The 26,676-nt window shown below is 42.6% G+C and overlaps 2 protein-coding genes and 1 long non-coding RNA gene across 3 annotated transcripts; all 3 read right to left on the reverse strand.

Moving 5' to 3' along the window:
* Positions 1-31: 31 nt before the first annotated feature.
* Positions 32-6,502, reverse strand: slc2a5 (solute carrier family 2 member 5). Its single transcript, XM_076739937.1, has 12 exons — positions 6,458-6,502; positions 6,225-6,323; positions 5,974-6,134; positions 5,744-5,868; positions 5,507-5,659; positions 5,294-5,419; positions 5,021-5,208; positions 4,615-4,725; positions 4,399-4,500; positions 2,052-2,127; positions 1,706-1,833; positions 32-256 (listed from the first exon to the last, which is right to left on the reverse strand). Exons 1-12 carry the CDS (start codon positions 6,500-6,502, stop codon positions 32-34), a joined length of 1,539 nt encoding a protein of 512 aa, XP_076596052.1.
* Positions 6,503-9,299: 2,797 nt separating this feature from the next.
* Positions 9,300-14,087, reverse strand: gpr157 (G protein-coupled receptor 157). Its single transcript, XM_076741378.1, has 4 exons — positions 13,438-14,087; positions 11,390-11,603; positions 10,791-10,985; positions 9,300-10,217 (listed from the first exon to the last, which is right to left on the reverse strand). Exons 1-4 carry the CDS (start codon positions 13,812-13,814, stop codon positions 9,999-10,001), a joined length of 1,005 nt encoding a protein of 334 aa, XP_076597493.1. The 5' UTR covers positions 13,815-14,087; the 3' UTR covers positions 9,300-9,998.
* A 2,456-nt stretch (positions 14,088-16,543) lies between these two features.
* On the reverse strand, positions 16,544-26,038 carry LOC143327190 (uncharacterized). The gene is made up of 3 exons (XR_013077725.1): positions 25,762-26,038; positions 21,613-21,906; positions 16,544-17,440 (listed from the first exon to the last, which is right to left on the reverse strand). It is a non-coding gene; the product is annotated as an uncharacterized LOC143327190 (long non-coding RNA).
* Between the last annotated feature and the right edge of the window lie 638 nt (positions 26,039-26,676).

Raw genomic sequence — 26,676 nt, forward strand, 5'->3', positions numbered from 1 at the left:
CTTCCTCTCCTCTGAATGCTCTCATTTTTCTTCAGAAAGCCGTGACCTTCGCTGCATCCTCCAGACTTTCTTTGCTCCCTTTCAGTGGCAGATCTCCATCGCCTGTTTTGATCTCCACTTTGTTCCTCTTTGCAAACATCTGGCAGACTTCCAGGAAGGTCTTGCTCTTGGTCTCTGGGACCACCAGCCAGATGTAGACCAGCGTGACCAGACAGATAAAGGAAAAGATGATAAAGCTGTAGGAGCCCAGACCGCTCTGGAGGCAGAGATGGGAGAGGAAAATGTGATCAGTGTGTCCTCAAGATGAAATGTTATAAACACAGAAACAGTTGGCTGGACATAAACAGCAGCCAAGGTGAGGTGAAGTGTGTTTCCCATGCTACGTTTTAGTTCCTGTTATTCAACAAATTCCTCCCTTTGCTTGCTTTTTGGTTTGAAGATGATGACTTGAGAAGAAGTAAACATGAGTCAAGCATAATGTTTATGATTCCGTCCACGTTTACGCCACTCAGTCCATTAGAAACGACACAATGACAAATTGCTCCCAATAAACAGGGACTGATGCTAACTCTGCTAAAAGAAAGAGGAATTGAGCAGAGATGATTCTTAAAGATCCTCTTCTGACATGTTTAAAGACATGAAAACATTCTGCTGGGTATAAGAATCGATGTGTGATGTGGTCTTTCCACAAAAAATGTCGAATTACTTCTTAAAACTTGTTAAAGTTACATCCACTCTCTCCATATATATATATAATCCACAATATATGAATATGCAAATATTTTTTAAAATCTAAAATTGCCTGTTGACTTCAGTTTCAAATTAAGTGTTGCATGGTTAGTTTTTCTTAAGGGCATGAAAAGTATTTCTGATTTGTTAATAAAAAAGATTTATTTTGCATTAAACATTGAGTATTTTCCATTTCCTTTTTGTCAATGGACCATAATGGAATTATTAGCCATTTTGGGAAACATACTTTTTTGTTTCTTGCTAATTCATTCAGATGAGAAGATTGATACCACTCTGAGATTTGTCTATTACATATGAGGCTACAGCCAGCAGATGATTAGCTTAGCTTAGCATAAAGACTGAAAACAGTCTGGCTCTGTCCATAGGTAACAAAATCAGCTGGCCTGCTCCTCTAAAGCTCACTCATTAACATCTGATATCCAGGTTGTTTACAGGGGGTTATGAGCCTGATCATTTCATGGCTGCATGCAGTGACTCCTAACGAGACCGTCTCAGTGAGAGTGATATCTATGTTCTCATCCAACTCTTGACGCAAAAGTCAGCAACTTTTTTTTCCAAAATGTTGAACTATTTCTTTTTCTCATTTTAAATGTGTTTATTATCAGTTATTCATGGTGTATTTGTGATTTGACTCCCTTTTGTTTGGTTGTTGCAGCCTTTGGCTCTGCTGTAACCATGATGCTGTTTCATATTGTGAGTTTAATGTGAACTGTGTTCAGAAATTCAAACTTGTCTTTTGTTGGGTTGAATTAATTGTTTGTCTGCAGAACTTAAGATGGACAGAACACACTGAAGAAATTCATAATATGAAAATATCATATCACAGTCAGGATGTGACTTCAATAGCCTTGCTGTTAACACTAAAAAAACCCCAAACATCTGTAACTAATTACATTTCAAAATGATTAACTTTCACTTCCCCACTGTCAGGGCTCGTAGAAATTGTGCAACTGACCTTGAGGAAGGGGAAGATGAGGCCAACAGTGAAGTTGGAGAGCCAGTGGACGGAGCCTGCGACCATGAAGGCAGCGGGCCTGGCCGACTGCCTGAACATCTCGGTGGTCACCACATAAGGAATGGGACCTGGAGAGCACAGATGCGGTAAACCACAACCAAAACAACTGAGAAACATCATCCATCCTCAGGGTCACAGTGAGGATGCTCATGTCTCAAACAACTGAGTGCTGATTTACAACATATATTATTACATGTCTGGTCACATCCAAACAACACTTCAGCTAATGGAGCACCCTGTTGTAATCAGCGTGTGTGTAAATAACCACTGGAGGGTTCAGACTCACTGGGTCCTATGGCATGTCCTATGACGTAGGTAATGATACAGGCGATGCTGACGTAGGGCATCCACGTCACGCTCTCCTGTCAACACAAACCAACAGCTGTTGTTATCATTAGCCAGTCGCATTGATGCGTTCAAACAGGAACTAACACGTAACCAAATCTCTGTCATGACTGCGTGGGAGTTGGTGCTAAAGGCTTCACTGAGGGGATTATTAATGTGTTTTTTCTTTAAATTGTGCCCTTGCTCTCAAACTTGCAAAGATGGAAGACTTTGGGTGCAGGTGAGATTACAGGGTTGAAGGGGGCAGCACTGGTTTTGTGGTTCTGTCTAATAGGCAGTCTTTCTCATACGTTCTTGGTGGGTGACTCTGTTTTTATGTCTCAAAGTTCTCATGACCCCAGAGATGTCGAGTCAGCATTTCATTTTCCAGACCAAGCTCTAAATGTATAATATATAAACATCACAGAAAATTGTAGCTGTTGTTTTGCCTTTGAGCTCCAACACGCCGGAATTTAATGTGACCGTGAGGTTAAAGTGCTGACTTTCAGCTTTAAAGGGATGGTTCTCTCTGTCATGGCGACAGCTAATTCCTAAACTGTAGTCTGTCATTCTCTAATCTCTTCTGTCTTCTTCTGTGCAATGAAATCCAAATTTAATGAATATGGTGTTATATTGTCACTGACCAGAATTTTAATCCCCGTCGCACCAGCTCCATAATTACGCAACCACCTGGATGACGTGAACATGGGAATCTCTCCTATCTTCTCTGTATGACGTGAACGCAGCATTAGTCATAGTGAGTGCTCTGTGCTTGTCTATTGTGCCATCCCTGTCATAATGACTCATCCTCCTTATCCTGTTATGCTGTCTGCATTTTTGGATTTTTGCCTGTTTTCTCCTGCCTTTATGGACTGGTTGCCTGTTCTGTCTGCTTGCGTTTTGCTGAGCTACGTCTTGGAAGTAAAGGCAAGTAAACCTTGGTTTACTTTACCGGTTTGTCCTGTGAGTCATCTTTGGAGTCCACACCCTGCTCAACTGAGCTGCTACATATCCAAATATAAAAAAAGTAATTAAAACAAAGAAGATTTAGATTAAAAATGATTTCAAACATTTATGATGCTGTGAGCAAACAAACAAAATTACTTTCACCTGCTTGAACTTGGGTGGCAGCATAAACATGAGAGAAATGTTTTTTTAGATGAAGGTCATGTGGGTGTTAAAGGTGTTTGAGGTGGTTCAAATCTTTATTGGGTGACTCATACTCACACAGCCCCCCAGTGCAGCAGGACAGTAATCGTGAACATGCAGTATATAATGAGGCAATGAACTTTTGTCTCTGGTTCTATTGCCCAGATCAACCAGAGGGCCTTACCTGCCTCCCTTCAGGGCACATGGGAGAAGTTTGGCTTCTGGCAGAAATCTTTCAGCATCGCATTTTATGCTATATAACCTGACTGCCTACAGCCTTGTCTGGCAGGCAACTTTCTGTAAGAAAGAGCTCTGTCAGAAAGGATGAACTTCTGCCAACAGCTCCTGAATATGAGCTGGGCCTTTGCAGCTGTCTGCAGTCAGCACTCACCCAGTCCTGTTCAATCAGCCTGTGGGAGTATATTAGACCTTTCCCTCCTTCAGTCTGTGTTTTGCTTGAGTGTGATGACTATGCTTCAGAGTTACTGTCAGAGCTCACCTTCTGTTTAAAGAGTTGTATTTTCTGGTCCCTGCCTGCTGCTATCTTAAATAAAGGTTTCTAAGACAAACTGTCGTATCTCCTTCTCTGCCACCGTTACACTTTGATGGCGTAATAGTAAATGGTTTTGACTGGCACTGTTGTTGACTGGCACCAGACACCTGATGGCTAGTCCCTCTGGAACAAGCAAGAAGTGAGGATGGCTGCAGTACAGGCCTGGCAGAACATCACCAGGGAAAATGCCCCGCTGATCTGTGGGTGGCAGACTTACAACCATATATTAGATATGACGACTTTCCTTCAATTGTGACTTCATGTACATAAAAGGCTACAAATCATGTGGATGTAATCTTCCTCAAATTAAAGGTAAATGTCTGCACTTTAATGTTATAGTCTTTGTTTCATTTAAAATTGAATATGCTGGAGTGCAGAGCACTGTCCTTGCTTTGACTTTTGGACTACACTCCATATTTCTGACTTATTCATGTATTGATCAATATTACTAAATATGAACAGAAACCCCCCATGACTTAATCCATAACAACACTCCATAACAAATCTCCTGACCTCATAGTTAAGAAAACCCAACACAAGACTGATTTTTTGTTTGCCAAACCACTAGAGGGCAGCAGAGTAACACAGAAAATGTTTCACATGGTACCTGGAAGTTGAGAGCAACAGTGAGCAGCACACAGGCTGCACAGCAGATCCCAAAACCACAGAGGAGGAGCAGCCTTCGTCCCAAAGCCTCCACGATGAAGACCTGGTAAAACAAATTTGCTGATCAGAACTGTTGTCTCCTGCTGATATGATCAAAGAACAGACAGCTCCTCCTCCCCTCTGTAGCTGTCAAACTTGAGCCTAACAGGGTACTTACAGCAGCTATGGTCATGAAGACATTCACTGCACCTGTTCCCACAGTGGCGTACTGGATATCACTTTGCTTTACTCCTGCAGTGCCATAGATGCTGTCTGCATAGTAGTAGATCTGACGAGGGAGAGTGAAATGCATTACAATTAGCCAAGATAGGAGAAGTCAAAACAAAAGAAACTGGATGCAACAGTTGTGTAGTTCTAAATGACTGATGATGAAGCCAAATGAGTGAAAATGGAACCTGCTTTGTGTCCTCATGCTTTATCCTCATGATTCAAAGACGTTTTCAAAACAACATTTGTTTAAATGTTACACCCTGATCTGCTCTTTTATCTGAAACACAGTCAGTGTGGGCATCGCTGGGTCAGGGATGGGGGCAAGGACAACTGGCTTGATGGGCGCAGCTCACCGCATTGACCCCCGACAGCTGCTGGCCCATGTTCATGACGATGATGGAGACCAGCTGCCAGCGAAGGGAGCGCTGGGACAGCAGGCTGAGCACAGACAGGTGGCCCTCGGCCCTCTCCGACGCATCCTCCAGACGCATCTCTGACAGCTCTGCATCCACGTCGTCCCAGCCACGCAGACGCTGTAGCGCTGAGGGTGACAAAACATACAGCAAACCATAATGCACAGTTTCTATTGCTGTTTATATTTCCCAGCTACTTATGTGTTTTCTTACCTTTTTTTGCCGTCTTCTCATCTCCTCTCTGGATAAGCATGTACCGAGGGCTCTCTGGGAAGAAAGGCAGCAGCAGGAGCTCTATCAGGGCAGGAATACCAGTCAAACCCAGCATGAGGGGCCAATCTGGACACAGAGGGAACAGAGACATGTCTTTTATCAAGAACTAACTTATACTCTCCAAAACATCAGCTGTCAAAGATGTGTTTCAACCTGAGCTGTTGCCCAGTATGTTTCTGATGCCCAGCACTTGTGCACTGAGGATGCCAATGGTGATGAAGAGCTGTGGTATGATGCCAAGGGCTCCCCTCAGGTTTTTGGGAGCGAGTTCTCCCAGATACATGGGCACCACATTGGATGAGAGACCTGCAGACAAGGGAGGACAACCTAAGATTCACTCACAACTTACTCTTATCAATCTTGATTACGTAACAGTTGAACATATCTGACCTGCGCAGATGCCCACTATAAACCTAGCCACGATGATCATCTCAAAGGACTTGGCAATCTCACTCACTCCCATCATTATAGCAGGAATAATAGAGAAGATGTTGTTGAAGAGGAGGGTGCCCTTCCTGTCGCAGGACCAATGAATTTAACGTTACATTAGAGTATACAGTTTTTACTGTGTTTTAATGTGACATATCCACTCTTAGATGGGGCTTAGCATGTAGTATTACCTCCCTAGTTTGTTGACCAGAGGGGCCACCATCAGAGAGCCGAAGAAACCCCCTAGTGGGTACATGGACACGGAAAGAGACCACAGCAGAGTAAGGAAGTTGCCCTCCATTGGTCTGCCGTAACGCTCCAGGTAGGTGGTGTTATAGAACTGCTGCATGAACTGAAGAGAGCAGGACAATACAAGTGAAACACATTACCATGCAAGTGACGGTGTGTTACAGTAAATGTTTGGCTTCTTTGCTTTGGTTACCAGTGATGGAGAGTTGACCACAGCCACATTATAACCATACTGGAATGATGAACCAAATGCAGATATGAATGTCGCCAATGCCAGGACCACAGTTAATCTCTGTCAGGGGACATCATGTGAAACCTCTTTTTACAACACAAACACCATCATCCATCATGCTTACACTTTTTGCACACTGTCACAGAAGAGACGACAAGCATCAACGCGACACTCATACCTAGAGTTTAACTCACCCCTCTTCTCTCCACAGGCTTCCCCCATTCCTTGTTCTCTGCCATGGCTGTGTTTGGACTCACTCTGAGCAATAATAACAGCTCACTTTGTCATTAGTGCACCGCTGGATTCTGCTGCCCTTTGGACACGAGATCAGAGAGCATAGCAGTGGTTTACAACTTGGCTTCGGTTATCATTTTCATGTTGCTGACTGTGCTCTCGGCTTCAGTGTGGGAACAGACTGGAGATATAAAAGGCTGCCTTGGGCTGAATGTTGATATCTGATACTTTTATTGCACTGCACTTCATCTAAATTGGCTCATTTGATGGTATCCACAGCTGTCATTAAAGGCTGGCATTATTATTAAAATGATAACACCGCATGTGTGTCTTTATTGCTTCTCCACCTGCAGGTTGGAGTACAGAAGCGTTATTACAAAATGATGACACGGTGCTGTAATCACACACAGTTGGCAAAGACTTGTATCTGTATGGACCCTCGTCCATTTTGAATGATTTACCTGCTCTAACACTGATGACAGTTCATCTCACACTAGTTAAAGGGTAGACTTACTTTCTGCAGAATCACCACTGCTGCACATCTTTGTGTTTGCTGTGTCTTCAACTTGTCACGTGCTGCATTGCCCTTTATCTCCAAAAGAGAGCCTGTTTGTCAATAGGGAGGCCCTGAGGCTGTTTGCTCTTAGAACTGGGTGTTATTTGCTTCACAAAAACAAGGCTAACATATCATGGAAAATGGCTGTAAATTGGAATTTATAATGAGAAGTCAGAATTATGCATGCTCAGAGTAAAAGATCACAGAAGGTGTAGTGTTAAGTAAAGCAGGATGAGCTGTAGGAAATCACCTGAAACAAAAGTCCACATTTTCTGGGAGGACACATATATTTTCATAGAGTTAACTAAACAAAGCAGTGGTTTGATTATTTTGAATGACCCAGCGGACTTACATACACTGTTACAACAGCTTGTTAACAGTGAAATCTGTTAAATATAGAGTGGGATGAGAGTGAAATCACAGTTGGCAGGGTTTTGTTGAATTTCTAGCTTTGCATGTGTTTATTGGATTTTGCAAACAGGCGCCGTCACATTCTGCCTTTCTGTCCCTCCCTCTTCCAGCCACTGACCCAGACCCCTGCACTGCCATCCTCTACCTGTCCACCAGATGGCCTCAGACTTTCCCACATCCACCTGCACTGTAATACAAGCCCATTTCTGCTCATTCCCTGCCAGAATGTCTGTGTTTGCTTTCCAGCCATCAGAACCCTGAACTCTACATCCTCTCTTTTACGTCATGAACCCTGTTCCCTGGAACCTGAAAAGGCCTTCCTGCCTGTGAGCTGGGACATTTGGGAATTTAAAGTCTAAAATTCACAAATGTATCTGGTGTTCCTGATGTTTTCCATTACATTTTGAAAATCTGTTCAGCCACTTCTAATTAAAATGTTCTGTCGCTGCTCTGACCTATTGCCCATTACCTTTGGTAGACAGTGTGTTTGAGGATTGGCTCCGAAACACTGACGCAGCCAAATGAACAGCCTGTGTTACGTAAAAAATTGCTTCCATTAACTTGACTGGTGAATGGTCACCCTGTGCAGTGTAGTACGGCCCTCTGGTTCTCTTTAACTTAATGAATTAAGTGGGCAGGGAGCCAGCCGAGGAGAGAGCAGAAACCTCTTCTTGAAGCGTTTCCACAGGCTCCAGTTACTTCAATGTCAGCCAAATCTCAGAACCCACACAATGGATTAATTCCTGCAGGAAATATGGTAAGTGTTGGGCCCCTGTGTGATCTCTGTCATCCTCAAGGACAAAATACCGTTCACTGGCCGTTTTGGATGTCGTCAGCACAAACAGCGCTCACTTCCTCCATTTTCCCAGACATGGTGTCCAGTGCTCTGTCAGTGTTACTGATGGTCCTGAGAGAGTGAACTCTGCAAGGTGTCGCATAAATTTATACCACAGATAAAATTAGACTGCATGGAAACTATCTCATAAAACGGTGTGTTTATGTTTTTAATATTTCCAGGATAAACAATATATAGACTCCATGTTCTGGAAAAAATGTCTGAGAACTAACTGCCCTCATAAGAGTACAGTGTAGTGAAAAGTCTGTCTGACATGATAGAAAGGCTTATGACAACAACATCATCCTCTTCTGCATTGCCTAATTTATCAAAAAGACCAACAGAGACCATACAGGACTTCCCAAATAAATGCTTGCCCTTTGCTAGAGTCAAACAATAATAACTTGAGGCTAAAAGAAAATTGGCCGTCAGCAAGGATGAATTTCTCCTTCCTCACCTTTCCTTATAATCAACACAGTAATTAATCTTGTTTGAATGTAGCTCATCATCTCTGTGGCAGGTTTGTTGAGACTCAGTGGATCTCAGCCAATATTTTAAAGAGCTGAAAGAACTACAGGGACTGGCATTGCGGATGTAAGCCAGGTCGGTCCCGTGAGGTTCAGTGGGTTCATACTCCTCGTTGGTATGCCTTCGGCCTGTCGCTCAGTCGAGCAAACGGGAGCCAACAACAGCAGGGGTCAAAGGAGAAGTGCGGCTCGGGTTTCAAGGAGGAAGGATGGCATGTGACGATGACGATAGGTCATGCATCCTGACCACAATGACCGATGCTGTGTTAGTTTTGGTCATAACACTAATGAGGTTTTGCAATGACTGTCTAAAAAATGTTGCAACTGTGAAGTTAAGTGAGACTGAAAAGGTTGTGAGAAATCAAAAAGAAAGACATCAAGGGAAGTACCTTACATGAGGGCCATAGGGGAATGCTTTATATTGTGATGTGGCTCTGGTGCATGTATTTAAATGAACTGAACACAAACTGTCCACATTTCACAAATCCATTTATGATATTTTAAAGAGAAGGTCAAATGTAATGAAGTTTCTTTCACGCAAACCTTTTAAAGACACACAAAGTCATGTCGTACATACTTTTGAATAATAACAATAATAATAAAAAAATCTTGCTTGAAAGATGGCTGTAAAAAGCTGTGGTCAGCTTTTTAGTTCATGGAAGTTACAATGGATTCTAATGGTGACAGGTTTCCACTTTAGAAAACAAGTGTTAAAACATTCATTTCCCATAAATACAGTACTTGAGTACTCAGTGGAGCAAGATGACAGCTGAATATTTCACAGTGATATCCTCAGAATGTAAGTGAATTCACACAGTACATGATAAATAAAGCTGATAAAGAGTCTTTCACAGAGAGTACAACTGTTCAAAATTCAACCACAGAACAATTTAAAGTGAACTGGCACTTTAAAGTTTAACGTGCAGCCCATGAAACTACAGTATGTGTAACATAATCAGTCTGCAGCACTCATCGGTACAGTCAGGAAGCATCATCCTCATCACCCTAAGTGCAGGTTTGTTGACTTTTCCTTTGACATGGATGTGCATTCACCTGCAGGACCTCCAACCCTCTGCAGGCACTTCCTGTAATGAGGTTCAATGTGAAGCGAAGACCTCCACCACTCCCTTCATGTCAACATTTGTCAAGCTCCACATGCACAGAATCTGGTATCATCTATCAGTCCGGACTTGGCTGGTGCTGTTTTCTTCTCTCTGTGTGGAGGTGTCCTGTCCTGGTAACAGCCTGTGGGGGGCGTCACGCGAGTTCTGCGCCTCTGCTCGACACTTGGAGCAGCAGCAGAGTGCGGTGCAGAGGCGCTTGCGGATTGGCTGAGTGAACAATACAAACATGATGCAGTTGGCTGCTCCCTGTGAGGTGTTGCCAATTCCCTGTTGGGTCCAAAGAAAAGCCTTTAAGGGGAGTGTGGCAGTAATAAATTATTACATTGGAATAAACTGTCCCATAATGGGTTGAAAACATAAAACATTAAAAAAAAAATTATTTTCTTATGAATTACTGTATTGTTATATCAAATGAAAATATTGTCCACACACTAACAGTGAAAATATGATGCAATAATACTGTCCAAGAAGTTATTACATCATAAAGATTTTATTACATTTTAGACTCATTTGGAGGGAAAGTTTATAACACTTTGAAAGGCTTTATGCTACTGTTCAGACGTTAAAAAAATCAGTTAACACAGGAACTACTTCATGATGAATGTGTGAGGATTCACAGGTTTGACAGCATGCAATCGCACCATCAGAGCTTTAACAGCACATAAACTAATAATAGCACACAACTACAACCACACTTATCAGCCTTCAAACACACAACACAACATACACACAATCTCAAGGATGAAGCAGCACTTGACAGGAAAAGTAAACTGTACATTAAACATTTGTATTAAATTGGATTAGTAGACACCCTCAGTTTAAAATTAACTTTAAACTCACATGTAGGGTGACCAGCACCGGGTTCTGTCGGGCTGATGATCCAGCTAGCAGCAGTATGAAGCGCACTGTGCTCCAAATGCGCAGGACGATGAAGATAATGGGAATGAGTGTTAGCTTCATATCAGCCATGGAGGAGAAGGAGTGTGATTGAGGCCTATTGGCCAAGATGGGACGATACTCGGACAGGGCAGCATGCTGCGTCAGACAGAGATATTTTTTTAAACGTGAAGCATAAACACAAAGATCAGAACAGAAATCATACAAATTAGGACAGCAAATCCTTTTCCTTTGACAGTATTATGTGTGTACTATGTGTATTTATCCAGATCTGAATGGGAGTACAAAAACTGTAACATTTTCTGTTTCTGTATTTTAAACAATATATATTGAAGGTTGTGCAACTGTAGCTGAGCAGTAGTATGCACTGAGTGCTTTCTAGTTGGAATTATGTTTAATATATGTATTGTGTGTGCGACTTTAAAATGTTTTACGGTTGTCTTTAACAGCAGAGGAAATTGTTCAAATATAAGATATGACTCCCCTGTTGCTGCCTTTGCATTTGGTGCAGCATGTATCTGATAACCTGGTTTGACTCTCACCGCAATGTGGATGTGCCTCTTGATCAGAATGTAGAGCACAGGGAGGGTGAGGTAAGCCATGAACTCCCAGATCTTTCCAGTCAGCAGCATCCACAAGACCCGGTCAGAGGCGTGAATCCTGACCCAGCACCAGCCCACCGACACCTCTGACGCATCGTAGCCAATCTTGTTCAGGGACACTGCTGCAACAGTGATGGCCAGAGGAACACCCCAGCTAGATCACGAAACAGAGGGCTTACAGGATTAAACTTAACTTCCTCAAAAGGCTAGCTTCCTATCTTTAAACATCTCCACAATGTTTGTACATAAATGTTTGGTGGGTTCACAAATATTGCAAAGACATGTGACACCGTGTGACAGATTATCTTGTGCTTAAGGCTTGTTTGTGTTGCATAGTTCACAGAGCAGTCATACCAGTTGTGCTACTTTAGTTCTGAACATCAGAAAACCACAAAATGATTTCAGTACTTTATAAACAGTGTTCCCTACCTTTTCCCCTGAAGCATTACCTCTACTTTCAAGGCACATTTAAAAGAATACTACATTTGCAGGGCAATACATGGTTGTTCCTTATAAATACCACAGTGCTTAAGGCCTTGTTGTGTGTGTGTGTGTGTGTGTGTGTGTGTGTGTGTGGGTGGGCTATGTATGCAAGCCTTGATGAATGGCTCTGTTGTGTGATCTTCAATTCAATGGAGTATTGGAGAATTCAGAGAAACAAAATTAGAATGACAACCACAGACACTGCAGTGAGGCGAACCCATGGGTGAAAATGTTCTTGTGTCCAAAAATAGATCAATTATAAAGCGAAGTGAATCGACTCCCTCCTTACATCCTCACAATCAGCATGTACAGCTCATCATTGTGCAGAAGGAAAGCTGACAACAAAGGATGAAACACATGAGCCGATTCAGAGCATTTAAAATAGAGGACAGTGGTTTGCTAAAGCTTTTAACAGTCTTCAAACAGATAACAGTGAAAGCTTGTTTGATGAGGTTTTTATCACGAGAAATCCCGTCCTTAAGATGTGTGTAGCTGTGATCTTTCACTGTTTTTGTGGTTGAGTTTATTTTTCCATTTTGTTTGACTTTTCTTTTCTTTTTCTTTTTTTAATGCTGCTATGTCTGGGTTGTTTTACATCTTGCCTTAATAACTTTGCATTGAGACTTTGAAAGGTGCTGTATAAATGAACTTGCTTTGCCAGATGAAACAGCATTATGTGTTTGGAAGAGATAATTTAGTCATTATGGGACCAGAGTGGAATTCATTTCTGATGAAAGTGATAATAGCTAACAGCTATAAAACAATAAATGTTTCTATACCGACACTCGTTCAGTTCTAACAGACAATTTAGTGAGCAATACAACAGCTTTCATATAGTGTCAGTGAAAATATTATTCACATTGGTTGTCTATTTCCATGGCAAATAAACAACTGGTGTGGAACTTTGGAGAATCAGGTTGCTGTTAACATCAACTGACCCACTGAGAGATGGAGCCTAAATAAAACTAACTCGACACCACAGGTGAAGCCTAAACTCTGCCACGTAAAGGGTTAGTTTGACAGAAATTACTTATTCGGTAGTTTCTGAATTAGATGTAAGTTAGATACAGGACATTCCTTAATTTCAGTTAGACAGGTGCAATAAATTGCTCATTACTTTTACGGAAACTCACGAGCTCCTTTGTGACCTCAGAACTCAGAACGCTACTCCATGGTGCCCCACAGGGGAACGCGCGCCCGACATTGTTACTATGGAAACACAGCTTTCGGCACTGCGATAGTAGCTAGTGATGCTAACTTTATAGTCTTTATCTTCATTTGAGCAAACTAGAGCAGCGTAACACATGAACTAAGCTGAAAACAGTTCAAGTACTCTGTTTTCCGGTACAGGGAAGCAGGTAGCTAACTTTTTTTGGAGTAATACCAAACGAGGGTGCAGCTTCAATGGCATCTCCCTTCACTGCTCGCCGCTAGCTCCGAAGTCATCAACAGCTTAAAGTTAGCATGCTGCCAAGAAGAAAAGTTCAACCAAGCTACGTACTTACCTGACAAGGTGGAAAAACAACACCAAGCTGTCAGCGACTCTTTGGCTGGACCTCACTATAAAAACATACAGGTAAACGGCAATGGCCACAGTCCAGAAAAAAGAGCTGGTGTTGGCGAAAGTGGATATCGCCCCTTGAACGACGCAGTCCAGCGAGTCGGTGTGGAAAACTCTCCAGACTCCGAAGGCGTAGGACACGGCGGACAGCCAGTCAGACACCGAGAGGTAGACCAGGAGCTTCCTTGGAGTCGTCCTCATATCTGACCAAGCAATGTAGGTGAGGATGATCAGCGAAGAGCCCAGGAAGGACAGCGCGCACGAAAACAAAACGACTACCTGCTCAGACAAGTACACAACTGTCTGATTTCCATTTGCCATCGTTTAACGTTAGTGTGATTAGATGAGCTACGATCACCTCATGGATAAGAATATCACAGTCAAACGTGCAGCAAGGTTTGCAAACACTCCACCGACGCGCAGACTACTCTTTCATATCGTGCGCTTAGGATGGTTCCAGTAGTTAGTTTCTGCGCACTACTTTCCCTAAAAGCCAGGCGACATTTAAAACCGAGCAGTCCCATATGACTTAAGAAACTTCGTCAATTGCTTTTAAAAGAGCCAAACAAACTCTTCGTCAGTGGTTAACCCCTCCCTCCTCGCCTCGTCTCGTCTCGTCTCATTGCAACAACCGGAACCAAAAGCAGAAGTCAGTCAGCTGGCAATGGGCAGACTCAAGTAGGTCTATTTTAGTCTCTAATGGTCTTAACTTGTGTGACCCTGGTAAAGCTATGGTAAGTTTGTCGCATAAGAACAGATGACAACCTGTACTTTTCCCATTCCGGCCATGGTTTATATAAAGTACTCTGTTATGCCACATGTCATCCAGCGTGCTAAACGCAGAGCACTGGTCAGGTCATTTAGTACAGTACAGAATATTACATCTGAATTACACAGAATTGTGTCTTCCTATATATCGGTTCACAATTATTAGTGTGAGGTGTGGATGAATATTGCATTAATTAATTTAGTGGGGGACCTGGAAGAGCATTTAGATTGCAAAGAAAGCACTAAAAAGTGTTTTTCATGTTAAAAATCATGTTAACTTAGATGTTTTTCCACCTGGACCCTTTCCCATGTTTTTGTGTCCATGTGGCTGATGGAGACAACAGTTTTTTTTTAAATTGTTCTAGTATTGACCAAAGGCACTGCAACTTCTTGTGTAAGAGTAAGATCCTTTTTATTTGATCAGAAACAGCTGTTATATCGCTCCCCTAAAAGCCACTAGACTCCATTGATAGAAGCATTTTCCCTTGCAGGATGTTGTAAAATTCTGTTCTGATTTTAATTCTTTAATTTGATTTTCACTCATAAGTTGAAAAAAGTGCCCATAATAGCTGTCACACTCCTTATTAAAGCTTGCCAGTACAGTAAAAGTGCTTGACTAGGCAAAACACAAGCTAATTAAACAGTCATGTAAAAGAAATAAGTTACAATAACAACAATAAAAAGCAATCACAGCACAAAGATAATAAAGGAGTATATAAAAACTTCATTTGATGGAGTAAGATAAGCCAAGACAATAAAAGAATCCATTTAAAGCACTTTTTGGCACAAGACTTGAATTTATCAATAAATTTGAAAATCATTTTTAAAGGCAATAGGAAACCAGTTTATGGATGCAAGGATCAGTGAATTAAGGTGACATTATTTTGCTCGGTAAAATAAGTAGCAGCATCATTTTGGGTTTGGACTGGAAAGAGATTTTTTTTGGCTTAGGCCATAAAAACAGCACATTACCATAGTCTGTTCTTGTGTGTAAATATCCTCTGAAAGCGCCAGTAGTCAGTGAATTTCAGGTTTAACTGCATTAATTTCATGCTTAGTAAAATGTCTTGAAAACTGAAAAATGTCTGTCATGATTTCAGAGAAGCCAAGGTAATGTCTTAAAATTGCTGGTTTTGCCCGACCATTGCTGCAAAATCTCAGGCTATTAAATTCATAGTTAGTGAAACAGAAAATATCAAAATTGTTGTCCAATTAATTTATTTTCAATTGAATAACTGATTATTTGACTAATCATTTCTGCACTAATTACTGACCTATGAATTTGAAATTATTCTGCAGGACATGTATGAATTTATCTGTTGCTAACCAAAGTGGTTGAATCTGAACTGAAATACCAGATTTAAACAACTGGAAAACAATGCAGATAAAGCACAGATTTCTTTTTTCAAAGACAGTTCACAGTAAGACGTCGCATTATCCCTCCAACGTGTAAGCTTTCCATTGAGGGAAAACCTGAAATTGTCGCCCTCAGTGAACAGGGACTGTCTCAACATTCTGGGGCAATTAGAGAATTTTTAAATTAATTTATAATGCAAATTGATTTATAGTGTGCTGCTTGTGGTCACCTTTTGCCTCAAAGTAAATTTTTTGTTATCAAACAGGTCATTAGGCTCACAGCCCCCCGATTGAGTGAGCATTTGTGACATTTTTGAGTAATGAGTCGTGCCGTGCTTTGTGTCAAGCAGCTGTAAATTCTTTGGTGGGCTTATAATTGTGGTTTTCCAAAGAGGTGATGTGTAGAGAGATATAAAGCCATAACGCAGTGACCTTGTGTGAGAGCAGGATTTTAATGCATCTGCATTGCTGCAGCCCAGAAAAACTGCAACCTCTTTTTTGTGTTTGCGGCAATGCAGTGTCCTGCAGTCTGCAGCAAGCACATCTGCATTATCATCAGAATCACACTGCTAGTTATCACTTTTACAATACACAAAGCTGTCATCCATCATGTTTTAACGATAAATCAAACACAGATTCTGTTATTCTGCAGACAAAAGCCGTTTTCTGGCTCTCGAATCAAGAGCACACTATAAATTCAGCTGTGTCTGCGTTTGCTGTTTGTGTGTCTGTGAAAGCCTAAATTAGTGCACCTGGCATCCAGGCTGTTATGCCTCATCTGCACTCATTAGGTCTACTGTAACACCAGTTTTTCAAGGGTCTCAAAGTGCTTTTCCACAGTGCAGAGTGATTCATATGACACAAGTTTTCCTTAATTCTGAAATGCATGTGTACTCTGAAAACAAACAAGGCAAATGAATAAATCGTTCTTTATGTAACTTTTATTTACCTCTTTTTTACAGTCATAATTTATAATATGAAGAAATTATCAGGCTGCGACTGATAAATTAGGAATCAACTATATTCATTATTAATGTGTTAGCATTCAGAAAAAAGTACTTAGAATTCAGGAAGCAAAATTAAATTTGGTGCACCTGAAAAATAAGGAATTCCAAGTCATGGTGGGCCAAGCCATGAATTCTGAATGAATGGGATTTTTACACTGAAAAACAAAACACAATGTAGGTTTTACAGATTGCTGTAGTGTTTAATGAGCAGAAGCATGCCGGGAGGTTGCTTTCAGTCACAAGATGGCAGCAGAGGATCATAAAGATACAACACATAGTATGGAAGTTTGATTCTTTGATCCAATTGTAAATATTGTAGAGGCTGTTAACAAAAAGCCCATGCTCTCAGTTGCTCTGTCTTCAGTTAATTCAGTATCAGGTCCTTAGCTGTTGTTAATTTCTACAGTGTCAGCACACATATGTAAAAACTTACAGTAGCAGCAGGATCCATGTTTGCTACAATGCTGATAGGCATTTTTCTCCCTGTGCCAGCTGTGATCCCAGGGCCTCTTATTGCGAAGAATTTCTGCGGCAGTATACTTGCTGATTGCTTCGTTCTCACTCCTCACAACAACCAGCTAAGACACTGCCAGAGAAACACCCACAGGAGCCACGTCCAACCGTCCGTCCCTCCGCTCTGCCTCTCCCCAGTGGGATCCTGACTGGTCTTCGCCGTGGCACCTCCATCGGTGAGTCTGCACTGCAGATGATCACCCTTTTCATGCCCAGCTTCATGGTGGTGATTGTTGGAAGGCAACGGCCTAACGCTAAAAGTCGCCTGGGGGTGGTGTGGTCCTTAGCCAATAGCCGGAAGCTCTATAAGAGAAGTAGGAAATAATGATTGAATGACAGTTGCTTCATGGAATAAACCTAATTTGGCCAGTAACATTTGAATGTAAAATTCAAATAAATATCTATGTCTAACCCTTTCTTTTTATAAATCTTAAATTAAGATTTAAAGAGGCACTCTCCCCTGCCCAGCTCAGCTTTATATAAGTGCAATGCATTGATGAGTCCATGCTCCACTGCCCAAAGTGACCCAAAGCTTGTTCCCAGATTCTTGATACTCCTCTAGCCTTTTGTGCAGCATCACTTTAAGTGCACACAACTTGGGCAAACACAAACACCCCCGAACTAAGAATAGACTTGCCATGACTCATGATTTTGCAACAAAAAGATCAGTTTGATTTAGCTCCCATCTATTTGTGTGTGTCTCTCTGTGTGGCTATCTTTCTACACAAGTACCATATAATGCAAGTGCCTGTGTGGTTATATACCAAAGGGACAGCACTAAAACCCCCTCGCTATCAGTTGCGTTTGCTGTCTGCAGTGCTATTTTTGGGCGGGCTGACCATTCCATACTGTCCTCTTCCTGTGGACTCTGCTTTGCTGACAAGACAACATGGATACTAGAGAGCGATTTGCAGCAAATTCAGGAACAAAGGGAATTATGAAGGAGACAGAGAGGTGTCCGGAGGGATGCTTGGAAAAAAACACAGATGAATGAACGCCCTTTATCTGATGTATCTTCACAGTTGAAATCCGCAGCAAGGCTATTTGTAGCTTCCCATGTCTGCTTTTGGTGAACTTCATGACGCATCGTTTGTTGTATAACAGGAAATTCCTCTGTTAATAGGTGGTTGGAGCATATTGACCTTATCTAATGTCAAAGAAAGAATTTAGCTACTTCTAAGAAAGAAATGTTAGTGATGCTCTGATTTTTTCACAGCATGCCCCGCTGATACTTTACACACACAGACAGAAGTGTGCCCACTGACAAACACAGGAACACCTCTTGACCTGCTTTCAGTGGCCAAATGACTGCATCCATGTCTCTTTGTGGTGAGCCAGACGCTGCCTTCACTGAGCACATGATGACAGGAATTCCTTCCTGCTCAGGGCTTGATGTAATCCCTAATACAGGATTGAGGAATGCCAGTGAAAACAACGCCCTGCTTGCTAAATGAATGAGTGGCTGCCTCACTGCATCACACAGCAAACAGCAGCAGCAGGAGCAGCAGTGAGCCTCGGCTCTCAAACCTGTCCACAAATATGTTTCAGGCCTCAGGCTGGGATCAGCTTTACTGACAGAATTGTGTCTTCCTATTTCTGTAATATTGGCCAAACCAAAAAAAGTAGTGGGAGATTTTTTAAAAAAATTATTAGTGTGAGGTGTGGATGAATATTGCATGACTAGAAGGCACTAAAAAGTGCTTTTCTGGATAAAAGTTATGTTAGCTTCGATATTTTTCAACCTGGACCTATTTTCCCATGTTTTTGTGTCCAAGTGACTAATGGGGACAACAATTTTTGAAATTGTTCTCGTATTGACCGAAGGCACTGCAGTTTTTTGTGTAAGAGTAGGATCCCTTTCGTTTAATCAGAAACAGCCATTATATCACTCTCCTAAAAGCCACTACACTCCATTGACAGAAATGTTTTCCCTTGCAGAATGTTGTGTAACATGCTTCATTCGACAGAAACAAAATTAAACTCACCACAACTGTCATGGTTTGTCTTTCCGCCGTTCCATCAGCAACTCTGGTTTTTACAAAATAAACCCTTATTTCCAAGTTAGATGTGAAAATATACTGGCTCTACTCGCTGGTGTCCCCGGTGCCTCCCTGATGCCCCACCCCCCTCTTACTCCTCTCCCGATATTTTTACAACACCAACCGCATTGTCCTATTGGCCAAAGCGGTTAATCTGCAAATTTTAAATCATATATTTATGCTATTTTATGAGGCAATGTTCTTGAGTTATGACGACCTGAAACACTACTGCAAGTAGTAAGTAAGTTTGTCTTATTTTGTCAGATGATAGATGATTTGTTAGAGAGTCAAAAAAAGTCTAATTTTGTACTGATTATAGGTATCTTACTGTGGCACCAGTGTCAAACTATACCATAAATGAGCCGCACACCGATGTGCAGAAACTGAAAGCTTAAACATTTTCTCTATCTATCTATCTATCTATCTATCTATCTATCTATCTACATATATATGTATACACACACACGTCGTATATGTGTGTGTGTGTGTGTGTATATATATATACACACACACATACATATACATGCATGTATATACATATATATGTATACACACATACATATACATACGTGTGTGTGTTTGTATATATATGCACACACACATACATACATACATATGTATGTGTGTGTGTGTGTGTGTGTGTGTGTGTGTGTGTGTATATATATTTGTTAAAGTAATGCATTTGTTAAAGTAATGAGAGTCTGCTGTTACAACAGCAATGCTCCTTTGTCATGGCATGTTCAACCTACAGGCAACATATTTCCTCAGCAACAAAGCAGATCTCTCACCACATCACCAAAACACACACACACACACACACACACACACACACACACACACACACACACACACACACACACATAATAACGTATATACACCCCAACTCCAGGCCCACCTACATGTCCTCAATCTCTCTGGATGCTAAAAAAAACTTGTTCACCCAGCTACCCAACATCACCAACCCTGTGCGCCTGCCCCTCCTTGCACCTCTCTGCTGTACATTTCTTTGTTGTTCCAGTGTCAGCTAACAACACTCAAACAGTCATGCGTCCCTGTTCCAGTCCCTTTCCACGAACCTAATCATCTTATGGCCAACAATGACACTAGTATATACTGTAGAGCCAGGTTTCTGAACAATGCTACACATGATGGCATGCCTGGTGCTGGAGCTTAGCCTCTCCTGAGGTTTATGTAGTACAAGTATGTATATGGGCTGTGCTTTTTAGATGTTTTAATTTCAAATTAACAATTAAAAACCACCACTGGAGGTACTTTAAATTGATAGAAAATGATTAGAAGTAATAAAAGCCTGGTCATGACATTTAACCTCTACTTTCTGAAGTAAGTTTTTGAATTTCATTTGGGGATGTGATTTGGTTTCATTATCGTTCACCTATCAGTATTGTATGTCAAACTGCAGTGTGTTAATTATTCAGTGGTTCTGAGTCTTACCCACGGTGCACACTACCCCTGGATACAGGAAAACAGAGTTGCCCCAGTAACTATCTGCAGGCTTGACCACACAGAAGCAAAATACACAGATCATAGTACACAAGACACTAAATGATTATCATTTCGGTCACTTGAGTGATTAATGTATTTGAGTTTTGACCACATAGCTAATCAGTAACATGCAGCTATTGTTTGTGACAACGTGGATAGTGTGACACGGCTTGTCTTTATCTGCTTTTCTATGTCCAGTATGTGTAATCATATGACACTTCCTGACTCCGACACCGATGAAATGATGCCTGTTTTTTTTTGTTTTTTTTTTAAATCACCCATCCCACTGTATTTAACCAGGGCAAATCCATTGTGAGAACTGAGGAACTCTGCACTCTTCATCTCTCTGGTCTCTGCTTTTTCGGGGAGGGGAGGCGGCCTGCTGAGTCTCCTGATGGAAACTGCCTTTTATTCTGAACAGAGGAGAAAACAATAACAAAAACAGCTGTCCTTCTCAGTGAGGATCAAACTGTGGTCAGACAATGATCGCCGAGTCCCTGGGGACTTGTGAAAGGGTCACTGATGGTGCTCTGTCTGCACGGAGGTTACTGTGCCACTGTGTGATTGGTAACTGTGTGTTTGGGTGTATCACAGTTCTCTGCATTCAATAACCTTTTGTACAGTTACCATGGCATCATATTAGCATCAAGACTCAGCTTGGATGCTTTCACAACACTTAGTGCTGTACACTTCAAATGAACATTTTCTAATTTATACTTCAATCAACGTACAGGCCTTATTAAGCAGATCTGAAGGCCTCGTTTTAGCATCTTTTGATTTCCCCACACTAATTAGTGTTTCTGAAGTTTTACTTAAAGTAGAGGTGCGGTGTGCTCCTCTCTGCTATAACAATTAACCTAGATGCTCACAGAAGTGCTCAGCTGTAATATTATATGTCACAGGCTTTTATTCGCACGCAGTTTTGACACTCACCGCACAGCGAAGCAACAGTGGAGCTGCTCCATCCATGCTCGTCTCCAGTGAGTGCACTCCCGTGTTGACATCAGCAGGAGTCTGTCCACGGGTGCTGCAGGGCTCTCCCATTGTGTGGGTCACTTCACACTGGCAAACTATTGACCACAAGCCGCTTCTCTCTCTCTCTCTCTCTTCTTCTCTCTCCGTGTCTCTGTGGATGTCTCTCTGTCTCTGCTTCACTCAGGCAGCACAACAAGTCAAGGCATGTTCCAACACGCCACCAACAGCCGGACCTGGTGTATGAGCCTGCTCCTAGACCAGAGGGGGAGGAGCAGAGGATCAGAGAGGGGGGAAACCCAGAAAAAAGACCCAGCATGACTCAGCCTGCTTCAATAGGTTAGCATACACAGCATTTACTTTGAACACTTAAACACATGAAGGAGTTAGTGTATGAGGGTACATTAAGATTGGTTCTCTGGGTGACACGGTGAAGCAGATTGATGAGTTGATGTGAGGTGACAATGGCAACCGACTGAAAAAGTGTAAAAGAGAAGAGCATTTTTGAAATGGCCTGACTTGTCAGATCGTCTTTGTTATGTCATAGATCATAAAAAATCTGTTTGACTGCAGGCAGTGACTTCTTTCTCTTTTCACCCTCTCTGCCCAGTGGGTGGAAGCAGTTCACAATGTTGTCTGTCTTTCCTGGATAATGCTAAAACCTCAGTCTTTACTGCTTAAAACTGACAGATACAAATAAAATTAATATCTTAGCTACAGTCTTGCTCTTCATTCATACTCTCATTAGCAAGTAGTCCAGTTTTATCTTCAACACAGCAGAATGAATGGTTTATAGAAGCTGTAACCGGGCACCAGCACAAGCATACTAATGAAAGCTGCTGATTCATCAAATCATCTTACACAGTAACCCACAGTAGGTCACATCAATTACAGATGAAGCCGTTCAGTATGAATTACATGACTGTGAAAATCCTATGGAATGCATGTGCAATGATATGTAAAACTCGTGAAATATTAAGATTTTCCTGGATCTCTGATGTTTAGTAATGTCAAATCTGAATTTAACAGTAATGTATTAATGCAGCGGAGAGAGAATCCTCTATCTGATGCATCAGACAGATATAAAAACAAACTTACATTTCAGTCTGTTTACAGTCTTACACATTAAACTGTATCAAATGTGCAGAATCATCACCATCCACGAGTGCTAATTATGCAGCACTGCTCTGATGCTAGCTGTCTTTTTTTTTTTTTTTTTTTTTTACTCGAGGAGGGGTGATGCCAGTTCATCACTGCTGTAGTGGAAGTTGATCACTAGGCAGATTCTGGGTGCAGTGGCAGGAACCAGCTCAGCAAAACTCACCTGCTACAATATGGTCTCAGTCTGGCTGCCTGAGCATCTCTAAAGCACTGTACTGTACACCACTGGTGCTGCTCTCCACTGCAGCCTGTCAACAGACTGATGACCTTATCAATGAAAAAGCAAAGTCACAATGATATTACGCCCAGAAAGAGCTCAAAGCACTTCCAGCTCTGCTTGGAGGTTTGCCTTTTCCCTGCTGAAAGCAGCTACAGCAACTTTGTAAAAAGAGCAGCAGAGGCGTATTTGCCTGCAGATCGTTAATTTATTAAAAGTGGGGATGCGACACTGCACAGCAGCATTTTGACAAAGTGCTGGCAATAGTTTCACCAATTAAGTTGGTTCTTAATTTATGGAGCCATGAAACTATTTGTTTGCACAAGAGTGAAATATGGACAATCACTGAGCGAGCCCACTCACAGGAAATAATTTTCTGCACTTTAATAGCTAAATCATCACATAAAACTGTAAATTATTTATCTTCCTACCTGGGACACAGACTGCAGCTGAGGCCTCACACTTGCATCTGTGTTAGTCAGGGGGAGTAGGGGGAGGAGGAACCCCTAGCCCAGCAAGTTCAAAGCTTGCTGCATTGATTACATCATTGGAACTGGAGTGCTGGAACGGGACAATGCACCATCTTGGTGGGGGGGGCAACCGGCTAATCTCACCATTGCCTCCCTGTGGAGCTCAATGAGCAGAGCCTGTGTGTGTCTTTCTCTTCTGTCTCTAAACTCAGCTTAGTCCAGTCCAGAGTGAGACGGCCTGCTCTCCCTCACATTTACCACCACTGTGTCACATGACCAAGGGACTGTCTGTGTCTGAGAGAGAAAGATAGTCTCGATGTGCATCCCTGTGTGTGCGTGCATGTGTGTGTGTGTGTGTGCGCGTGTGTGTGTGTGCGCGTGCGCGTGCGTGTGTGTGTGTGTGTGTGTGTGTGTGTGTGTGTGTGTGCATGTGTAGGGGTGTGTGTGCGTAGCTGTGTCTGTGCGTGTGTGTGCATGTGTGCTATTAGAGGCCAGCACTGCAGGAACTCAGCTGCTGCAGGACACTGCAGGATTGCTGTTCTACTGCTGGCTCACTGGCTCTTGCTTTTTTTTTCTCTCTCTCTCTCCTTCTCTCTCTCTCGCTCTCTATTCAGGCAAATTGCTCAAGGAGGATGGTGAGAGCATGTGCTGCATACTTTTTCAGTGAGGGGGGTGGGGAGGGGGGTCAAAATCACAGAGGTGCAAAGCATGCTGGTGAGGCGCTGTACTGGGCAACTGTACCTCTGAGAGAGACTACAGTAGAGAAATTGGAGACGAGGAAGGAGGAGGAGGGAAGAAGAGGAGAGAGGGTGGGAGGTGGGGGGAGGGCAGAAGTGAGGCGCAAGGAACATCAGGTGAGTGCGGCAATTTCCTTTGCTGGCAGTGCAGCACCCACCCTGAGTGAAAGTGTGAGCAGGAGAACTGCAGATGTTCCGAGATGATGTCAGGCTCCGGATGTGGCACGGACCTCATGTACAGTTTCACTATCACTCTGTTCCCCTGCAGTTGCCCGCCTGCAGTGGGGAGAGATTCAAAGGCCAGAGAGATGCTTTGGACTCTCTCACAAAGAGCCAGCTGATGACGGAGGGCCCGCTTTTTCAAGGTCTTAGCACAGTTACCTGAGGTGAACTCAGAGCTGACCAAGCCAGGCAAAGTGAACTGGCTGAATCCATCATCCACACCTCCCAGACAGGTTTCAGAGCACAATCTTGAATCCTGACTCACTTTTATATGAAGCTTTTTCGCCCACAAACTATTTTTACATGGCCTTTGAAAAGCCTCGCAGTTGGGCGTAGACAGGGCAATACGGTATAAAAGACAAAAGTAGCAACACTGACTTTAAGAGCAAGAGATTGCTCAAATGCTGCTGCTGCTGCTGCTGCAGAGATATTACCAAGTGGAAGAGTGGCTACAGAGTGTGCTCTACCAGACCTTTTCATTGCTGTTTTTTCCCAGAGACAAATAAAAATGCAACTAAACGCATGCGCAAACACCTCAGTACTTTCCCTCTCGCAGTTTGTGCAGAACTCTCTAAAAAGAATCTCAAAGAGCTGCACTCTGCCCTGGTATCCACTTTTAGGACAGCTGAAAAGTCCTAGTAGCTAGAGCACAACTTCATGACTGCACCACAGCTCCTCTGTCCCATGCAGGCCACTGTAGCCTCGTTCTCATTTCCGCATTTCAGCACTCAGACACTGACAGCACAGGACCACTGACACCATAGATCCTTCATACCAGTTTACAGCATCATATTCACAACAAACTCCTGCTGCTAAATATAAACCCACAACTGCCAGAGAAAAGTAGAGAGCTTGGTACTATCTGTTCTCTCCTAAAAGTCAAGTCAGCAAAGAGAAGTCTGTTCTTGTGGAACAAACTCCTTGCATCCTGGTTCGTTTTTTTTTTTTTTTTTCTTTGCCCTTGTGTCAAATGGTGAATCCTCTCAACCAGCCGCTATCCGACACTCCGACTGCTATTTCCAGCCTGTGCCATGCGTTAAACATGGATGAGGGAGCAGTAGAGCCTGACTGCTAACTGACTGGCTGGCTGGCTGCTGCTTGGTTATCACTGGTGCAGAGGAGGCTGACACTGATGAGACAGAAGCAGCCTGGAGCTTCAACACTGCAGGCATGCACACCGACATCTCTATATCAACTCCTGTAAGGCTGATTCAAGAAGTATACTGTCCAATGCAAATAGATAGACTTAAAGAGACAACATGCAAGGTAAATGAGACTAGAGAGGAAATAGATGTATACCTACAGATGAGTGTCGGACCGCATCGCACACGGGCCGGAGAGGAGGGAAAACTTCTCTGCACTCACTCTGAGCCTCATGGTCGCTGGAGATGTGCCTTCATGGCGCGACAAAGTTGACTGCAGCATTGCCTCCTGAACAGAATGACATTGTTTGCACTCTCTCTCTCCTTCTCTCTCCCTCACTCCTCCTCCTCCTCCTCTACGTGCTCACTCCCCCTCCTCTTCTTTGCACGCTTGCTGGCAGCATAAACTGCACAGCTCAGCAGTGTTCCCCCACTGCCGCAGCAGATCCTGCATGAGCTCTGCGTATCTGAGAGGGATGGGACTTTTAAAGGGGAACGCAACCTCCAGGGTCAGTGTATGTGTGCACATCCTCAGTCTGCCCTCCTCCTCTCCTCCCTGCCCCCCCAACCCCCACCCCAACACCCCCGAGAATCATCAGTGTAAAGGACTCCTCACAAGAGAGACCCCCTCCACGCACACATAACTCTCCATCCCCTTTTATTCATTTTCACACTACAGCAAATCTGCTTTGAGATATGAGTGTGCTCAAACCTCAATGAGGAACACTTTGCCCCACAGAGAGGCCATCTTCTCTGGTGAGATTTGAAACTTGTCACAATATCTCTGAAATCTAATTTCCTTTGAAAATGCCTGGAAGAATTTCTCTTGGTATTTGCTGCAAAGAGATGTATTCAAGAGCCTTTAATTCCTGAATGTACATGGAAGAAGAAAATCAACTTATAAATTAAAATGATCCTTTGTCACCTGCTGACACAGTAAAAAATGTGATTGATTTATTATACTCTTAAGAAATAGTTACGAGTCATATTTCAAGAAACATCAACAAAACACAAGGCACACCACGAGGTTATTACACACAGATCACCACACATCTTGACACGAGCAATAATCTTGC

Source organism: Chaetodon auriga, chromosome 10 (genome assembly GCF_051107435.1).
Source record: "Chaetodon auriga isolate fChaAug3 chromosome 10, fChaAug3.hap1, whole genome shotgun sequence".
Taxonomy (NCBI): domain Eukaryota; kingdom Metazoa; phylum Chordata; class Actinopteri; order Chaetodontiformes; family Chaetodontidae; genus Chaetodon; species Chaetodon auriga.

Bases quoted from the DNA above. Each gene is read 5' to 3' on its own strand.
- slc2a5 (XM_076739937.1), bottom strand. From the start codon at position 6,502: ATGGCAGAGAACAAGGAATGGGGGAAGCCTGTGGAGAGAAGAGGG. The intron at 5,209-5,293 runs GTAAGAAAACAC...TGTCACCCTCAG, and splicing joins TGAGAAGACGGCAAAAAAAG to CGCTACAGCGTCTGCGTGGC. The intron at 257-1,705 runs GTCAGTTGCACA...CTCTGCCTCCAG, and splicing joins TCATCTTCCCCTTCCTCAAG to AGCGGTCTGGGCTCCTACAG.
- gpr157 (XM_076741378.1), bottom strand. From the start codon at position 13,814: ATGGCAAATGGAAATCAGACAGTTGTGTACTTGTCTGAGCAGGTAGTC. The intron at 11,604-13,437 runs GTAAGTACGTAG...TTCGTGATCTAG, and splicing joins TTGTTTTTCCACCTTGTCAG to CTGGGGTGTTCCTCTGGCCA. The intron at 10,986-11,389 runs GTGAGAGTCAAA...TGTCTGACGCAG, and splicing joins AGAGGCACATCCACATTGCG to CATGCTGCCCTGTCCGAGTA.